This window comes from Triplophysa rosa, linkage group LG9, assembly GCF_024868665.1.
Source record: "Triplophysa rosa linkage group LG9, Trosa_1v2, whole genome shotgun sequence".
Classification (NCBI taxonomy): Eukaryota; Metazoa; Chordata; class Actinopteri; order Cypriniformes; family Nemacheilidae; genus Triplophysa; species Triplophysa rosa.
In genome coordinates, this window is record NC_079898.1 from 24,504,890 (window position 1) to 24,524,937 (window position 20,048).

Consider the following 20,048-nt stretch of genomic DNA (forward strand, 5'->3'; position numbering starts at 1 on the left):
TAAGGGACTTTTATTTTGAAATGCCCTAGACTGCTACCTACACTAGCATCAAAAAAGTGCGCTACAGCATGTTGTCGGTGCGAAAATAGCGTTCAAGCTTAAAGAATCGCTCACGTCGAAATAATGGATGACCGCGAACTGGACCTCACTGAGGCGCAAAAAGCAGTAAAATCAAAATATCCTCCAATCACCAAGAAATACGAGTGTAAGTGGAATCAAACTCTGTCTGTTCCGCATGTGTCATGTAAATCCAGCAATAACAAACACGAACGAAACTTTAACTCGATTTACGTAAAAGTTTTGTTATAGACACTACATGTAGATAAGTAGAAGATTGTGGAGGAGTTTGACGATTCACTTAAAGCAGCATTTATTTATTTTAATATATACGTTTGTTGGGGAATTGTCATGTGAGCTCTCATATTCTGCTCGTTACGATTCACCAGGTCACGTGACACACGTTTCCGGGTTACGTTAGCACGACCAGGACCAGCCAAAGTCCCTCGCGAGGCTAAATTCATGAGATTATTAATATAGTAGTAAATAAATAGTAAAGCAGTGGTACTGCTGCTGTAATTATTAATCATATTCTTTAAAAACACTAAATTACTAAAGCAAATAGTCAAAGTAATCTGGTTATTTTATGTTGAACTTTTCTAGATGTTTGCACACATTTGTTATGAAGTTTTATTAGAAAGAAAGTATTCCTCTAATAAAGTACAAGAAAATACAAACTGAATAGTGCTTTTCTAATGTGTGACTGTCCACTGTCACAGTTTGCAGTTTATTTCATTTGACATTTATTTTATTGCCTTTTTTATTGCTGTTTTGTCTAGTTTTATAGAGTGTGACTTAACATCATGTCATGCTTTGTGTGATTTAGATCTCGACCACACAGCAGATGTCCAGTAAGTATGTGTTGACTTCTCGTGTACTGTCTCCTGTGGTGGTTAATGATAAAATATTGTCTAAATGTGTTTTTCCTGTTTACTACTGCAGGATTCACTCATGGGGTGATTCACTGGAGGAAGCGTTCGAGCAGTGTGCTATGGGCATGTTTGGCTACATGACGGATACAGAAACTGTGCAACCCATTGATACCCTGGAAGTGGAGTCAGAGGGTGAGAGAGAAAATGACACGCATTTAAACCATATTTACACAATTTACCTGAATTCTATTTAAATAAGTCCAATTTAAACAGCCTGGTGGAAACTCGGATTAAATAAGAAAGATGTTGTCGTGGACCTTTTTTGACAGCTGGGAAAGGCACTTGCTTTCATCTTTGTGGGCATGCTCTGTGACCTGTAATTTCATAGTTAAATACACCACTGTAATAATTTGTCTCAACATTTCCTGGACTTGTGAGGACCAAAATAGGGATAAGAAAAAAAAGTATTTTATTTTTAGATTAATTGTACCTTTAAAGCTTCTGTATGGTTTGGGGCTTATCTTCCCTACGGTAACCCTGTACAGATGTAAGGCTGGCTGAACAAATTCTAGGAGTTTAAATCATTTAAAGGGATGATTAACCCAAAAATGAAAATGCTGTCATCTCCCATTTACTGCCGTAGTAGGGAAAATGAATACTGTGGGAGTCAGTGGGGGATGAGATCTGTTTGGTTACTGATATTCTTCCAAATCTTTATTTGTGTTAAACCGAACAAAGAAATGTATACAATCTCATTCTGAGGGTGAGTTAACGAGGACAGAATTTTCATTTTTGGGTTAACTATCCCTTTAACAAATGACAATAACGAATAAATGAAAAATGATACAAAAAGTTTAAGCAGTAATATTTTTTTTAGCTTTAAAGACCAGACAAAATATTTTTATGTAGTTTCAAGATGATAAATTCTAAATCTTGGAATAAGCCCATTAAATGCTTGTTAAATGAGTCCCTGTCTGATGAGGATATCAAGATGTATAGATACGTACAGTATATAAACAGTTAATACATAACACAGGAGAGTGTTTTTCTTCTCAGGAGAGGATCTTGAGTCTCTTCTCTTTCATTTTTTGGATGACTGGCTTTTTAAGTTCAGCGCTGATATCTTCTTCATTCCAAGGGTGATGCACGCACACAGACAGAGAGTCATTCTTTTTATTTCCTATCGCATGACTCCAGGGATTTATCAAGCTGATTCTCTATCCTACAGGAAGTGAAGGTCTTGCACATAGACCGAATGCGCTACAGAATTCGCTCTATAGGGTAAGTGGTAAACTCGTTTAAAAAATCAATCATAACGTGATGTGGTAATAATTTGCACAAAGTGTCAGGGAAAAGGAAAGGCGTTGGATAAACAATGGCATATTTCCTGTATAGCTCCAGAAACCTTAGTAAAGGTTTTCCTGTCCAACACTAAAATACTCTAACCTTCATTCTGCCTTCAAATAATCTGCCTTCAACAATCTGTATAAATTCATATTACATTTTGTCAAAACATCAAAGCAAATTTTTAATTGTTTTAAGCCAAATATGATCCAGGGAAGAAATACTTCATTCTTCAAATTCATTGCATAGCCGGACTGAAAGCTCATTCAAATTTGAGTAGCAATGCAGATCACTGCCAGCAAATAGAACAATACTGTTATTTTTCATCTGTTCTTTTGATTAATGAATAAATTCATTTCAGTCAATAGACCGGTCTGATGCAGCTCTACAAATATGATCTTACACCTCATTCGCGAGGTATTATTGAGATAAGATAACTAGATTCCTTCAAATGAAACTCTCTGATATTGTGGCTATAAACTTACTCTGGCCATCAGAACAAAACAAACATCAGAACAGAACAAGCTTTCACTTTGACTTGTTTTCCATAGAAGAGGCCCAGCCTGGCTGTTCTAGTGCCCATTTAAGGGTGTAGTCGGGAATTTCTGGTAACTGGGTGCCTGCGCTGGTTAATGTGTTCACTTGTGAAATGTTAATATTGGCATTTACGCCAGACAGAAAATAGTGCGAAAGTATGTGCATCAAAGAGAGATATTTCACACCCTTTAGAATGGACTGGCATGATTTTTGTGATCTTTTCTTAAACTGATTTGCACTGTAAAGGGAGGAAAATGTGATACTGACTCTTGTTTTCCATGTCAAATTTCCTCTCATTCTTTTATTGCAGATGGGGAGAGGAATTCAGTCTAAGTAAACATCCTCAGGTAACCAGCCATTGTTATAAAAACATGTGTTTCACATTTACAACATGCTTTCACTTTTAGGTTCTTGTTGAAACATCTGGTGCAACAGTAGCTCTCAGGTTGACATTTCTGGCACGTGTTGAGAAACTGGTTGCTTCGGTGTATAGTCAATAATATGTCAAATTTCTGATGGTTTGCACAAGTTTTATTAAGAAATTTCCCAATAAAATAAGCCAGCAGAAATACCTAGTTGTGAACCGTCACTCATTGGTGTGGGGGTATCTTCAGTTTTCTGAGGTTGCTTCAACAGCATCAATAGTCTTTGCATTAATGTAGTTGTTTAAACGTAAAAGAGATGAAAAACGTTTACATTTCAGCCAAATGAGGGGAGAACAGATGAGCACTGCTATGTCTCAAGGTCCACATCAGGGATTTTTTTATCTAAGGCATTTTATTAAAAGTGGCTTAAATGTCCTAATTTAACTTAAGCTACAGTATTTTACAGAAGTGAGTACACCCCTCCCATTTTTCAAAATATTTTATTATATCTTTTCATGTGACAACACTGAAGAAATTACACTTTGCTACAATATAAAGTAGTGAGTGTACAGCTTGTATAACAGTGTAAATTTGCTGTCCCCTCAAAATAACGCAACACACAGCCATTCATGTCTAAACCGCTGGCAACAAAAGTGAGTACACCCATAAGTGAAAATGTCCAAATTGGGCCCAATTAGCCATTTTCGGTGTCATGTGATTCTTTAGTGTTACAAGGTCTCAGGTGTGAATGGGGAGCAGGTGTGTTATCCCAAAAATCCCCAAAAACATACAGAGAGCAACGGCTTTATTTCTGCTTTGACAGATGCGTTTGCGTGACTGTATGCGTAAAACATTCTGCTTGGTACGTTTTTCGTCTTTAAACCAAACTTTTAGGTTTTTAGCCGGCATAGTTTAAATCCTGTCTGGCTAGCGCGCTTCTCATAATGTTCATGCATGATGTCTGTATGCGGAGAGTCGACGGTCTCTTGTGGCTGTTCATCAAACGCCGGCAAAACAAAAGTTCACCGAAAAAATCTGAAGTCTAACTAAAGTAGCGCGTGCAAGATCGCGACGCTACTCTCCTATTGCAACACTCTCACTTCTTGCCAGGGACAAAAATGTATAAATTGCTTATCAAAGTACAATAAAAATCGCACTATATTGCCACCTAGTGGTCCAACTGGGTAACTACTACCATACATGCATAACCTGTGTTACAGTAATTTAAAGGTTACATATATTTTGCAGCTCCAGACAAATTTGATTTTTGATTTGATCAGCAATAAATTCCTGTTATTTTTACCAACCCTACAGGTTCTCACTTTTTAGACATGAATGGCTGTGTGTTGAGTTATTTTGAGGGGACAGCAAATTTACACTGTTATACAAGCTGTACACTCACTGCTTTACATTGCATCAAAGTTTCATTTCTTCAGTGTTGTCACATGAAAATATATAATAAAATATTTACTAAAATGTTTGAGGTGTACTCACTTCTGTGAGATACTGTAAGTCTTGTCTGTGAAACCGGGCCTCGGTGTTTCTCTTCAGCAAATTTCCATTCAACCATCACTTTTCACACTGTTTGAAGGCAGCGAGTATAGAACGCCATCCTATAGCATCCTACAGTTTTTAATTTTCGAATAAGAGTAGTTTTTGCCAATGAACATTATCAAGTGTTTTATGTTCAAACATATTTTTGGTCTTGGGGCATGTTTTATTTTAGAGCGGTTTGGCTTATCTTGTAATTTCAACATGTTCCCAAGATTAGTTATGTGATGACACATATTTCTTGAATAAATATTGACACTGGAACATTAAAACCATTTGTTGACATGGTTTTACGAATAATGTAACAATGTTTCAACCGGTTAATTTCATTGCAGAGGTCATTTTGTAAACCTCGGATGCAGCAAATCGTTTTGATAAGGTTTTTTGACTAATTAAATGTATGTATCTTTTAATAACATACATGACATTATATTTACAAATGATTAAACCAAATTGCCTTTTTGTGACATTGAACGTCGTTTCTTACCTTAAAACCAAACGTTTTCCTCTCGGAAGGTCTGCATTCGGTAAAAATGAGCAAATAAAATATTTCAAAATCACATTTCATGTCCAGTTTTTTTCTCATGTGGCAAGTAGCCGTGGGATAATGTACAAGCAGCCGGCTGTTATTGCGAAACAAGCCCCTTCAGTGCGATACAAGATTACACTGTCGGGGCTTATTTCTGATACTGACCGGCTGCCTGTGCATTATCCCTTACATGTCGTTCACTAATGTAACTTTATTGACAAACCAAATGCAAACAGTAGAGAATTATCTTTCCACAGTCAGAAACCAGTCGTTATATTTAAGCAGTAATTTTCTGAAGGTTAGAGCTGAAACAAAGACATTAGGATACTCGAGCACTCATATCGAGAAAACATATTTGAATCACATGTGAGAATGATTTTACATTGTAATCGGTTGACATTTTAAAGCAGTTGATAACACATTTATTAGTTTCAAGACCTCACTTTCCTTGATGTAAATATCCCTGGATGTTTAGATGCTCAAATAAACACTCAAGTTATATACAGACAGTGTTTATTATAAGGTAAAGCTAATACACAACTGTATAAATGATGACAGTTTGTGTTTAAACAGATGATTCCTCCGCTATTGAATGCCTTTGGTTGAGCCCATGTTGCCATTTTTGCTGTTACTGAACTCGCTTCACCTTTAAGTTCATGACAAGTTCATTTCTGTTTCACAGGGCACAGAAGTGAAGGCAATCACCTACTCTGCCATGCAGGTTCATGACAAGGAGAAACCAGAGATCTTCGTAATTATTGATATTTAAAGTCGTCTACCTTTAACGAAGAATGGACACCTGAAATACTGTATGTTTAGGTTGACTTTATTCATAAAAAATATATTTTGCACTACACAAGGTAACCTTTCTACCTTTAACATTTTAGATATGTGCTTTTGATTATTTTAAGGTAACTTAAAATGTTTATTTCATTTTAAAAATATGTATAAACACGTTTCACAAAGCAGCAGTTTTATATTCTCAGTCGCAGACATTGTTTGTAATGAGGTTAATAAAGTCGAAGGTATAAAATGTACGTGTCTCTAATCTCATTTCATACTGTTAATCAAACCTGTCCGGCAAGTTGAGACTTATTTTAGGTTATTACACGGCTCGTTGGAATGCTTGATTCTGATTGGCCAGTCGTGACATTTGCAGGTTCGTTATTCCCAGATATCAACCTCTCGAAACTAATAACGCACGGTAACCCGGATGCAGAAAATCTTTTTGACAAGTTTTTTTGACAAATTAAATATAAATATGTCTTTAAATAACATATGACATTATATTTACAAATGATTAAACCAAATTTCCTGTTCGGGACATCGGAATAGCGAAAAGTAAACTGCTTTTCCTTGCGGAAGTTCTGCATTTTCGGTTTAAAATGAGCTAATAAAATATTTCAAATTCAGTTTTTTCTCATGTGGTAAGTAGCCGTGTAATAAGCGGGATAATACAAAAAAAAACCTGTAATTTATTCTTGTCCTTTTAGTAATGTTGTACAGCACAGTGGTCAACTACTGTTGTTTTTATTGTGCTTTATAAATCAATTTTGATTGATTGATTGATAATGTACAAACAGCCGGCTGTTATCGCGAAATAAGCCCCTTCAGTGCGATACAAGACCCTCGGCTGTCTGTACATTATCCCTTACTTGAAAAATAATCTTTCAACGATGAATTGAAACAATTAACTTTTTCCAACATGATCAGCTACAGTCTGGGTCACATAATCATTCAATAAATTAAACTTTTCAGACAAAAAGAAACATTTGTACATTCAGTCGTATTAATACTGTACGCTTTAAAAGGAAAGGGTGTCATTTCTGCAGTGTTTGTGGTCTTGAAATGACACTTCTTAACTTCGGAAAGGCTTCCATCAATATTTTTCATCCATGCCACAAATACACACAAACACGGCAGACAATAAAACAAAAATGAATGATCTCAATTACAGGGTGTCTAAAAGAGCAGCAGAAAACAAAAGTGAAATGCAAATCAACAGGGAATGTGTCATACTTGATCTCACTTACAGAGTGTCTAAAAGAGCTGGGTCATTTTCAAAATATGGTCACAGACCTGTCCCTACACTTTACAGGCATATAAAAAGCTTCCAAATTAAAAAATCCACACGATTTAGCCATTTATACGCAACTCTGCGCCTTTTTATAATGATGATTGTTATTTAAGTCTTTATAGTTTTGTACTTTTTTTTCTGAATTAATTTGAATTTCATATGTATTTGAAAAAAAACAAATGTCCCCCTCCCTATGTTTAACTCTTTTGTATGGTGTACAAACATTTCCTTTTCATTAATTTTTTTAATTGAGTTAACCAATTAAACACAAGTATAGGGCCTAATAAATGCATAAAAATGCAAACCAAAATAATTATTAATACAAATAATTAAAAAATATATATCTGTCCTTTGATTTTGTGTCATTGGTGACACTACCATTGAGTGTCTCTTTCCTTAATATAAGTTAGACATTTTATTTACAATGTCGGTTTTTGGTGTGGTTCTTTAAACGCATCATTGGTGTTTTGCTTTGGTTTGTGTCAGTATGAAGGATTTTTATTGTAAAAAAACATGTTTATCGTTATAATGCATAGATTTTAGTGTGCTTTTGGGGTGACTTAGCCATCGCTTTGGAAAATTAGCCTTTCGTGGGATTTTGTCACTGGTGTTATTGTCACTGGTGTTACAAATGATTTTACGATACTGTTCACTTTAATTAAACAGTTCATTTGGTTTTAACACCATTGTATTAGGAACACAATTGCATTGTGTTAAACGGACTAAAAACAGTAATGCTTTGGCTTAATGAAATGTTTACATTTTAAATTAACATGTTTCAATCAAGTAGATCAACATAATATTTGATGCTTAGTTGTTTTAAAGTAGCGTTATAGAAACTAGGAACAGGATTTCCACTTCCCATCATGCTTTGCACGGGGCTGAATATGGAGAGTAAATGTTGCAATAAAATGTTATTTTATACATCTTTTATCAAAATTATGAAATGGGGATATTTGTTCATGTTTAATACTCTTTAATGTTTGTATTTAAAAGAGTTTCTGGTAGGTTCATGTTTTTGGGGGGTTACCATTGTGGTAAAGTGTAGAGCATGTGCTTGGGTTGAGGACCTGCTAACCAGATTTTTAGTTGCTTTAATAAAACTTCTGGCTAACTCCTAGTAATAAGAGCTATATTTATCTTATTTAGTGTGTGTTAAAAACAACAGCTATGTATATCAGAAAGTATCTTACCTTAAACTAACCTAATTAAATTATGGACAGTGGTTCCACATAATGGAAACATGTTATCTCTACTTAAATACTTTAAGTAGGATGAACTTGAATGATTCAAGTTATTTGGACATGGTTAAGTTTACTCGGTTCAGTTTACGTCATCATACATTATTTGAATAGAGATAACATATTTCTGTTGTGTGGAAGCACTGTCCATAATTTAATGAACTATTATTTTTTTCCCAGTGAATATGCAAATAATAAGTCAAATAAAATCATTAAATAAGGAACAAGATTCAAGTTCCCATTATTATTGCTAACAATGTAATCTTGCTGGTGAATACTAATCATAAATTTTTAGGCATGAAAACTGAATGACACTTTTTTACTTTTTGAGGTCAGAAAGGCACTGTTGTTTGAGAATGACCAGCAGCAGAAAACAAAAAACGAATCAAGAAGGAATGTCTTCGCTCATTTACAATGATTATTTGAGTTGGGCATTACCATCATATCATCATGTGGTTTCTGCTTGTTATGACAATGTAACCATAACAGAACGCATGTAGAGCACATGAAGGTGACACACAAAATGCCAAGAATCACAACAGGTATATGAATGCCTTTGCTTCCATCTGCAATATAAAAAGAAAGAATATCACACACAATGAACACTTTCACTTCCGAGACAGAAGGAAAATTAAATGAAAAATAAATATTGGGAATTGAGTCATGAAAAATTCTAAGTTGGGCAAGACCTATGATAAAAGCACATGAAAACTGTTTTGGATCTGGCCTAACATGCATAATTGAACAAGTTGATGCTTGCAGCATGTTCTGAAGCGGTCTTCATACAGTAAATTGAGAAAGCGGTGAATAGAATTGCACGCCTTCAGTCTATGTTCTTGTGTTTTGAGACTGGGTGGGACTATTATTTCATCCAGTAACTTAACATCAACCCACAAATTACATTTCAAGCATCCAGATGTGACTTCTAAAGCGTGGAGAAACATTAAAAGATGTCATTCTTGTTCCAGCTTGTTGAGAAATAAAGGGATAGTTCACTTAAAAATAAAGTTCTGTCATCATTTACTCACCCTCAGATTATTCGAAACCTGTTCAAACTTCTTTGTTCTGCCGAACACAAAGGAAGATACTTGGAAGAATAACCAAACAGATCTCATCCTCCATTGACCCCCATAGTATTTATTTTCCCTACTATGGCAGTAAAGGAGGACGTTATCTGCCTGGTTACTGACATTCTTCCAAATATCTTCCTTCCTTTTTTAGAAATTTATACAGGTTTGGAACAATCTGAGAGTGAGTAAATGATGACAGATTTTTTGGGGGTGAACTGTCCCTTTAATAACTATTAGGCTTTTACTTTTCACGCTTTGACAATTCCCCTTTGGACACTTTTTTCAGCATTTGTGCCTTGATTGATGTAGTGTAGTTTTTTTCCATGTTTCTATTCAAAGTTATTCCTAGCTTCACAGAGAGAACTGGTAAAAATCCCACAAACAACATGAACTAAAATTACCTCTGCTGTATGAATAGAATCATAGAATCCAGGATCATTCAAAGGACAACTTCAAAAAATGTCCAAATAAGGGAAACCATGATGTAGACTAAAAGGAATCTTTTAGCCATCATTGATCCAGCACATCGAAAATAGAGTAATGACCTCAGGAAGGCACGCACGCACGCACGTACACAGACACACAAGCACCAGCCTGGCATCAACTCCACCGGGGTTACCCATTCCTGCTCTTGGAGATCTGCTGTCCTGCAGAGTTTAGCTCCCAGACAAACAGGTTATGAAGTCGTTCAGGATTACTAGAAGAATAACCGCCATGTGTGTTTGCAGAACAGCAGATGTCCAGGATCATGAATTGGGCTCCCCTGAACTACACAAATGTTTCTTTTCTCTCGCAGCGGTTTGGCACGATGTGGTTATGCTCACCTTTGCTGAAAATCACATGTCTCTGCATCTCCTGATGAACCGCAGGGTTTTTCAGAGTGAAGGTGATGTTAAATGCTGGATTCTTTGTTACATAACTGCTTCTTAAGAAGTAAAGCCTTTTATCTTCAGACAAGACCTCCGACTGGTCAGAGAGATTCTGGCCTCCTGAGTCCTGCCACACCACCTCTGGCTTTGGAAATCCTTCAGTCTCGTATTGGATGGTCACATCGTTGGAGTTGAGATGGATGCTTAACCTCGGCTCTGAATAGTAGACTAAAGAAACCACAAAGAATTTACGGTCAACACTTTCGTTTTGAACCGTGTCATTTCTGTGGCGGTAACATGGAACGGCAAAAAAAGTTCCAAATAATCACTTGTGAAATAGTCTAAATATTCACTCTTGTTTTTCTACAACTGCATGGTCGTGTGACTCGTGTCCTATTCGGAGTCAAAGGACAATGTGGTTATGTAGCCAGTTGGCATGTCAAACAAAGCAATGTTTTGACAGCTTATTCATCGCTATCTGAGACATCCATCGCTGTCTGTGCGGTGAGCAAGTTTAGATAAGACCAACTATCTTAACATCAAATGCAAACTTATATTACACACCCGCATAGATCAGCCGCACCACTCCTCTATGTGATCCCAAGCTGTTGGTTGCTACGCACAGGTACTCGCCGTCATCTTCCGGTCCAAAGTTTGATATTGCCAGAGTGGCATTTCCTTCCACAATCTGTTTGAGATTTAACTCTGTGCGGTTTCTATAATCTGAGCTTTGTCGGCCCAGCTGGTCCTGTTGGTAGTAATAGCTGTGAACAACACGGTTGTCCTCCACTCGCTGCCATGTTACCACCAGTGCTGAGGGGTCGTGGTCTGATGTGAATTCACAAGGAAGAGAAGCTGTTGCCCCACGGGCCACCGTAACAGGTCCGGATGGCACTTTGACAATTGAAGACGCTGGAAATGAGAAGAGAGTAGGATTTGTTTACAGTACTATCCAAACGTTTTAGGCACATTAGATGCTCCTAAAAATGTGTTTATGGGTGATTGTATAATTGGATATACACTTTCCATTTCAAAAACACTCTCTCGCCCTCTTTTCTCTCTCTCATACACACATATCTGTCAATTCTGTTATGTCCACCTTGGTAACAGAATTGACCTTTTTAAGCTTTTTACTCAGAAACTCCACTTGCTAGCATGTGATATTAAATTGTGGTTCAAATATCTTAAATAATCTACATTGGGATCAATGATCTGTTCTTTTTTTCCTATGAAACAGAGGTAACAGTTTTGGCATATTAGAAAAAAACTCTTGGCGCCAGTACTTCTTATATTAAAATATTTTTAGAAAAGAGCACACATGCCTTACAAGGCTTTAGATCTTGTCGGTTAGAGAAAGTGATTTTCCTTTAAGGTAGTTTACATAGTTGTGGTAGATACTGTAATTCCACAAATTTAAAGGTAACGTAGAGTACGGTAACAGAGTTGACTCAAGATTTATGGACATCTAAAAGTTATTTTTTATAATGGCATGCTGTGGAAAGTGACTAGTTAGCTTTAAAATAAATAAAACAACATAGCTATCTATCACCAAAAGAAAAGCAGGATTATACAAAAAATTAAGAGACCATTCCTAATTTTCATTTCAAATCACCATTTCTAGATGTATTTTGGTCATTCCAGTCCAGTGTTTGTTTAATTTCAACAAAATCAAACCTCAGGAGTGACAATGTCATCCAACAGCAATGTGAAAGACTGACCGCATGACAAGACACATGAAAACTGTGATAAAAGTCAAGGTCATCACATCACACTTTTCCTAAATACAGGTGAAATATGACTGTTGTATTGCTTAAAAGTGAATATGAACTTGTTCTTTTTTTCACAGTATTTGAAAAATACAACACATCTTTTCTGTTATTTTCCGTTTCTCCAGTTTTCATTTTCTGCAAATAAATGCAAAAAAGAAACAATATTTTTATTTGAGATTTGGAAGAAATGTTGTTAGTAATTCACAGAATGAAACAAAAATGATAATTTTACCTAAACACATACCTAAAAATAGTGCATTTTAAAATCAGAAAAACTGTCCCTGAGATGGTCTCTTTATTTTTTCGTGGCTGTATATTTGGTTTTCACACTGGTAAATGATGGGAAATCATATGTTCACCCTGTTGAATGCCACAAAACATAGTTGACAAATATGGATCATGATTTTGACTTATAAGACACTAATTAAAAAATAAATATAATGTTATGGCCTGAAACATCTTGTGATCCATGACCATTTCTTCGAAAAAAATAAATAATCACCATCTGAACAAACCAGACTAAAAATGACTTTGGACACCAAATGTACATGAAATTAGAATCACCTTTATGTTTTATTTGCTGAGCAAACTTGCGATTCACTATTATTGCAAAACTAAAGAAAATAATAATAGTAATAGTCACATTGATTTCATAAGATGACATGGGTGTTGTCAACCATGTACAAAACGGTAGTATTCTATATTGAGCATTGTAGCAATGAGTTTTACACAGCAGGTACAGTCTGAGTTGGTCACTGGTTTATTTTAGGACCAAGAAATAACACGTGATACTGTCTGGAATTTTACTCAGCCTTGTCTGTAAATGTCTGTTTAAATTTAATTTTTGGTTCCAAAATATCCCTGAAATGGGAAAAAGCCAGTACATACACAGTACAGCCCAGAGCCCACATTTACAGCGGTTTATCAACACAGAAAACTGCAGGAAATGTTTCTGTGCCGAAATCAACTGAATAGAGTCATAGAATACACGTTGCTCGTGTCAGCCTCTTGACACTGTTGAGCCAACTTATGTTGACACGTTTCATGTCTTTCTTTGCTCATGTGTTGGCTTTTTGACCGTTTTCACCATTTGATCATCTCTTCATAACAAGCCGAACTAAGCAAACATTTAATTATGTGGAAGTTTGAATTCACTGTTATCTTAGAGGGCTGTCAGGAAACAGGAAGACTCATTTCCCAAAAATACTTGACAGTGACATTCCAAAGATGCACTTTACAATTCTGCTGCTTTTGTTAGCGCTGTTTGCTATTTATATTCAGAATATGACAAAAAATGATCGACTTCACTGAAGAAGGAACGAAAGCCATATAAGAACAGAATACGCAGCTGTGACTTTGTCCTACAGATCCAAAGTTAGATCCACTAGTTGGAAAAATGACTTTGTCTGTTATTCAACACTCATGTGATGCTTCTACCCAAGCACGAGGCAGATGCGGAGATGGAGAAGAAGAACAGCAGGCCCGAGACGCGCTGCAGAGTTTATTGAATAATCTTACTTGCGTGTCAATGCTTGAACAAGAACAAGAAAAATATGCACAGGTGTTATTTTACCAAACACAGACAGTGAACATTTTGAGATTTAGAAATTCCCCTTTCTGACTTACCATACACTCTAAAAGGTGCTGGGTTGTTTTTGACCCAGCATTGGGTCATTTTAACCCAGCAGTGTGTTCTGTTCAATATTTACCCAGCATGGGTCAATAACAACCCAGCACTTCTTAGAAATTAAACAACGGTTTAATACATACAGACGATTTCTTTGGACGCACGTGCCTGGCCCGAAGTTACCTTCTACTGTATTTTATATTACATTAATATTAATTTAGATGAATATTTTGTTGTATATTAATTGTATTCAATTCAATTAAAACTATACTCAAACTACCGGAAGTTAAGTTTGTTTATGTTGTTGACGCTGAAACCATCTGTATAAGAAATTATAAATGAAAAACAACACCGACTTGGATTTGTATTTCAGCCAGCCAGATAATTCACACACAAATGCTACTCTGTTCCTAAGATCCTTAATCATCTAAAATGAGGCAGAAACCCAAGCAACAAAGGACTGAGTAGCAAACATCTCAACTAATTAAAAAGCAACACACTGGCAGGCGCCCGTAACGTCCTGTTGTTATGGTCCAGTGGTTTATTAAACACTTTCTTCAGAGAATACAGCTTACGTGACTGAATCTTTTTTAAGATCTGACAATTCATTCAGTTTAAAGGTGCAGTGAACTAGGACCACAATTTTAACCCGAGCTTTTGTTGTGTAAGGGAATCGTATTCAAGCGAACGTCCTGTAAGTGTCAGACCTGAAAACGCTCTTGTTACTGAAATAACGACTGTTATTGACACGAGGCTCAGCGAACGCCAGGTCCTGGAATGCACCTATAGGTTGCACACCGCCTCCACAGAAGAATATCAACGCCTACTTCTCAAGCCCCGCCCACTGGTTCACGCATGACAGTACTGAACACAAGCTGCACGGAACCAGATAGAGCGAGTGTAAGCATCATGCCGTTAAAGATCGCAAAATATTGTGCAGTATCTGGTTGTGGAAGAACACAATCGCTGCTTAACCTTCCTTCGGATTCCGACAGTAGGAAAGAGTGGTTGAAGTTCATTTTTAAAGACGATCCAGCTCACGTGGGGAAAACTTTTAGCGTTTGTTCGATTCATTTCAGCAAATGCAAAGCAGTGCTGTGCCGTCAATATTGGATCCGATAGGAATGGCGCAGCAATCTTACGCGAGTAAAACATATTTGTACTATGCGTCACTATTGCTTTGTTAGAGATCGCTTGATATGCCCTGATAGTATTACCTGGGGACCTCTAGTCATTTTTAATTGTAATCGGCATCTCTGTGATTTGGCGGGCTCATATATCATTTTTCAAGGTTTTATCCACCGTTTGAGAATAATGGAGGCTGTTTTGAAGTGTTTTGATATTATTTCTGGTGCTGGGTCATATCCATATCTGCCAACACTGTTGTTTTGGCCGGGAGTCTACAGTTTGTTTATTTATCATGAAAACTCTTCTGTCCGGTTCGCGGGTCTTAATTGCTGACATGTACGGTCATATATCACTAAACACCATACAACTATAGGCTATACAAACTATACGCAAAGCCTTGCCATCACATCCGGGAAATAAGTCCATAAATTTGAGTAAAATCAAGTTACCTAACGTTACGTGTGTAACCAAATTCACAGAAGGCTCCAACTAAGTCAACTACGCAAGCTGCTATCCAATCATAGCAGTGGGCGTTTACTCCCAAGTCTTCTATGCGGCCCGCCCTTAAAAACTGAGCGTTTCTCCAGCCGGCCTCAAAACCCGGGGAGAAAATAGCCCATTACTTATTGATTTTGATGTTTTCCAATGTACAAATCACATGAACGTCTTAAGTAGACCTCAGACAATAGTATAAAACGGCCAAAACAAATACGGTATTTAACTGTATCTGAGTTTGCAATCAGTTCTTCGGAGGGGTGTAAAAAACTGGAAAAGAAATGTGAATTTTAAATATTTCATTAGCTCATTTTTACAGAATGCAGACCTTCCGCGAGGAAAAACTGTTTACTTTCGGTTTTAAGGTAAGAAACGACGTTCAAATGTCACAAACAGGTAATTTGGTTTAGTCATTTGTAATTTTAATGTCATATATGTTATTAAAAGACATATTTATATTTAACTTGTCAAAATGAGTTGCTGCATCCAGGTTACTGTGTGTCATTAGTTTTGAGCGGTTGTTATCTGGGAATAACGAACCTGCAAATGTTGCGACTGGCCAATCAGAATCAAGCGTTCCAACGAGCCGTGTAATAATATCCCTGACCATATATCCTTCAAATGAACACTACCACAGCTGGCTTAATGAAATGTCTATGTAATGTCTGAAAAATATCTAAAGAAAATACGAAAACAATTATTATTTATAAGGGTTTAGTTACCTGTTTACTCTTAAAAAGCTTTTTCTGAACTCATAAACCTGCTGTTGGTAAACAGCTTCTGCATCAGCAAATGAAGATGTCATGAGCTCATCATGTGAAACACATTACCAGAAAGATGTGGATTTCTAAGACTAGCGGGAAAAACATGGAAATAAATCTGACAGCAACCAGACAACTACATTTTTAGAACCGCTAATGATTTTGTAGTCTAGATTTTCCAGTGAAATCTGAAGCAATATCTTTTGACTTAAAGACTTTTGGTAATGAGTGCAGATTTGTGTACTGCAAGTTTGCAACATCCCACATAAATCAACTCTTGTTGAGGCCCAAGGCTCCAGACGGGCTTCTGTAATATGCAATTAAAAAACAAGTCATCTACGTAGACTGATGTAAATAACGCCCAGACACTTGGGGAAATCTCCAAGGATCAAAGGCAGGATAGAGGCGTTACCAAAGTCAATATTACAGAGCCAGACTTGCTCACTATTTTGATGTTTCAAATGCAGAATACCATTTTAAATACAGAAAACAAGGAATAAATCCATTTTCGGCCGGACAACAGCTATAGATGAAGACCAGGGCAACAAGTGACAAAAACAGGAAAAAAACACAATTTATCAGTTTTGAATGACTACACGAAAGATTTAGAAAAACAAAATATGACCCGCAACAAAACCAGTCTTATAGGTAAATTTTTCAAAATTTAGATTTTTAGATCATCTAAAAGCTGAATAATTAATCTTTCCTTTGATGCACGGTTTGTTAGGATAGGACAATATCTGGCGGAGATACAACTGTTTAAAACTCTGGAATCTGAGAGTGCAAAAAATCTAAATATTGAGAAAATTGTCTTTAAAGTTGGTAATGAGAGGCACTGTAGCAGGCCATCCACTCACAAAAATAAAATTCTTATATATTTAGGCTATGAATTTTATAAAATATCTTCAAGGAACATGATCTTTACTTAATATCCTAATTATTTTTGGCATAAAAGAAACACAGATCATTTTGATCCATACAATGTATTTTTGGCCACAATTCCACCGTGATTAAACAAACTCATTTCACCCAAAGAACCACGTGAGTAACTGCCAGCTACCAGACCATAAAAAACAGTCTCCTACCTTCGGTCCACATGAATGGACCCTGTGTTTGTGTCCACTGACTGTGAAATCTAACACTCTCTAAACCACCTGCCGTCAGTATTTTCTACATATTACCACAGCCATGTCACCTTAGATCAAATAAACCTATACAGGTGAATATATATTATATTAATATATATATTTTGGTAGTAAATGTGCTGTATCACGGCTCAGCTGAATGGTTGCAGCCTCTTCCTTGTTTAGACAATGGTCATTTGTCCAAAGCAAGATAATGGGGCTGGAATGGGTGGAACACGGGAAGGTCATGTGTCAGATACAACTGTGACCCCTGAGAAAACACAAACACTTCAGATTTTACTTTTGACTTTACTGTTGTAAAGAAATCAACCCAGAGGAAAATGGTATTGCTCAGTCTCTGAACCAAAGCACATTTGCGTGCAACTGCTCGAGTGCCACTGACGTGAAATTAGACATGTTTACACTGTCTGAGTCATCTTGACATCTTTACAAAAGTCTTCTTCATTAAGTGAGGGACCATTTACATCCAGTCAGTTGTTATCGCAAATAAACCCCTTCAGGTTGGCTGTTCGTTATTACTTATTAAGATACAACTTTTGATTTTAAAAATGTATTCATAAACATGAATTAAGATCAATAAATAATGCTTGAAGGAACAGTTCACCCAAACCCATCATTTACCCACTCTCTTGAGTTTTTCCACGTCTGTACACATTTCTTTGTTGTGATGAACACAGAGAAAGATATTTAGAAGAATGCTTGCAAGCGAACAGTTCTTGGCCACCACCGACTAACATAGTAAGAAAAACTTCGTTAAAAATGTCTTTGTTCTGAAAAAATGTAGGAAAGTAAAACGTTCTGGGGAATTTTTGACTACCATTGTAATTTTTCCTAGTCAATGGTGGCCGAGAACTTTTTAGTAACAAGCATTCTTCCAAATATCTTTCTCTGTATTTATCGAAACAAAGAATTTGATACAGATTTGAAAAAACTCGAGGGAGAGTAAATGATGACAGAATATTTTGGGGGGGATGAACTGTCCCTTTAAGTTTTAATGTTAGTTTCTGTTAACTAATGTAGCTATGCAGTATTACCGTTTTAACAGTTGATTGATCAAATTACATCAAATGTTATGGCTTTGCTTCCCACTGTTTACAATTGTGGCCAGAAATAAAGTACAATTTATCTTTTTTGCTCAAAGTTTCAAAAAGATGTGATCACTTAAATAAGTGGGAACAACTTGCATCCTCCAGGACATGTGGACCCGAGTGTAACTACAGTTTTGGAGTAAAACCAGAGTAATCCACGAATAGTTTCAATACAGTAACCATAGTTTAACTTTACTATGATAACAAATAACAAAGACTATCAATCTGCCAAAAAATTAGTTACTATAGTTTTACTATTATAAAATCAAAGTTACCTACATTTTTAATGAAATAAACTACGTGGGCTGTTTACATGCGAGAATAAAGCAAGGAAAGTCTTACCCGCAAACGGCAGCGTGCTCCAGACGAACAGATAATTCGCCAAAAACATCGTAACAACTGTGAAGTGAACAAACTACAAACGGACATCAAACTCGAAGGTGCGCACTTGCAACCACGCAGCCGATGCCAATGCGCAGTAACCTTTAAAACTAATAAACCTTTCCTTTAACGTAAGAACAGACGGATTCTCTGTTTAAAAATGTCAGAGAATCAGCCTCGGCAACACCAGAAGTATTTCCGAAATGTTTTAAAAGCAGCCAGTCACCACTTAACCGAAGCTCGATGGTGGGAGGTAGCGAGGTGGTCCCGCCTCAGTTCGTTGCCAATGTTTAGAGGAGTATGCGCGAGCCTAAGTTGGTTGTTAGCCAACTTTGTGGGATCAACAATGTTTAAATTAATCGGATAATCATGACTTTCCGTACTACGGAGCCCATCTGTACGGAGCCCGTCTGGTCACCCCTCGGAGAAAAGAAAACAAGACCCGCAAATCCGTGGCCACAGTTTTGTAATTCGTTCCCTCAGTTTAAAAATCCGTGCTCTCGGATTAATAAACTGTACCCACAGTTTACAAAACCGTGCTCTCGGATTAATAAACTGTACCCACGAGCTCTCGGTTTTGTAAACCTTCCCCTCAGTTTTTGAAATCTGTACCCACGAATTCATAATCTGTGCCCACGCTTTCGCAATCCGTTCGCACAGTTTTGCAAACTGTAGCCTACTCGCGGAATTGAAGCCTCTGTCTGTCAACAGAACAAGCTCCTTCCTACAGGACCATTAACGAATGTTGTATACTGTTTTATATATAAATTGTCCTAATGTGTTTACACACGAGCGCGTGGCGCATATAAAGCATGCGTTCATTGACTCGTTTCACTGGCATAAAGTTGGTTGGTGACCAGACGGGCTCCGTACTGGACTATTTCTGTAATTGCGCGGAGTTTAGCACCCCTCGCGTGCAGCGCGTATTTTTGTCGGCGCACATGGTGAACAGATGAGAGTATAGAAGCTGTGTCTCGTTTCGTAAGGCCTCCAGAGGCATCATCCTCTAGGATGCGGTATACGGAAGATTCTCAATTTAGAATTAAACGAGACATCCTTCGTAGGACATATTGGCAGAAAAGGATGTATTCTATGACAACACGTTGCACTCGCACACCTGTCAAATGAATTAAAATGATTTC

General features: G+C 36.9%; 2 protein-coding genes across 2 annotated transcripts; one reads left to right on the forward strand and one right to left on the reverse strand.

Annotated features, from left to right (window-relative positions):
• The first annotated feature begins 13 nt into the window (after positions 1-13).
• zbtb8os (zinc finger and BTB domain containing 8 opposite strand) lies at positions 14-6,049 on the forward strand. The gene is made up of 7 exons (XM_057341986.1): positions 14-205; positions 884-908; positions 1,000-1,121; positions 1,986-2,068; positions 2,158-2,210; positions 3,121-3,157; positions 5,938-6,049. The coding sequence occupies exons 1-7, from the start codon at positions 124-126 to the stop codon at positions 6,022-6,024; spliced, it is 489 nt and encodes a 162-aa protein (XP_057197969.1). The 5' UTR covers positions 14-123; the 3' UTR covers positions 6,025-6,049.
• A 2,926-nt stretch (positions 6,050-8,975) lies between these two features.
• LOC130559096 (butyrophilin-like protein 1) lies at positions 8,976-19,722 on the reverse strand. The gene is made up of 4 exons (XM_057341984.1): positions 18,868-19,722; positions 11,077-11,424; positions 10,468-10,740; positions 8,976-9,139 (listed from the first exon to the last, which is right to left on the reverse strand). The coding sequence occupies exons 1-4, from the start codon at positions 18,914-18,916 to the stop codon at positions 8,979-8,981; spliced, it is 831 nt and encodes a 276-aa protein (XP_057197967.1). The 5' UTR covers positions 18,917-19,722; the 3' UTR covers positions 8,976-8,978.
• Between the last annotated feature and the right edge of the window lie 326 nt (positions 19,723-20,048).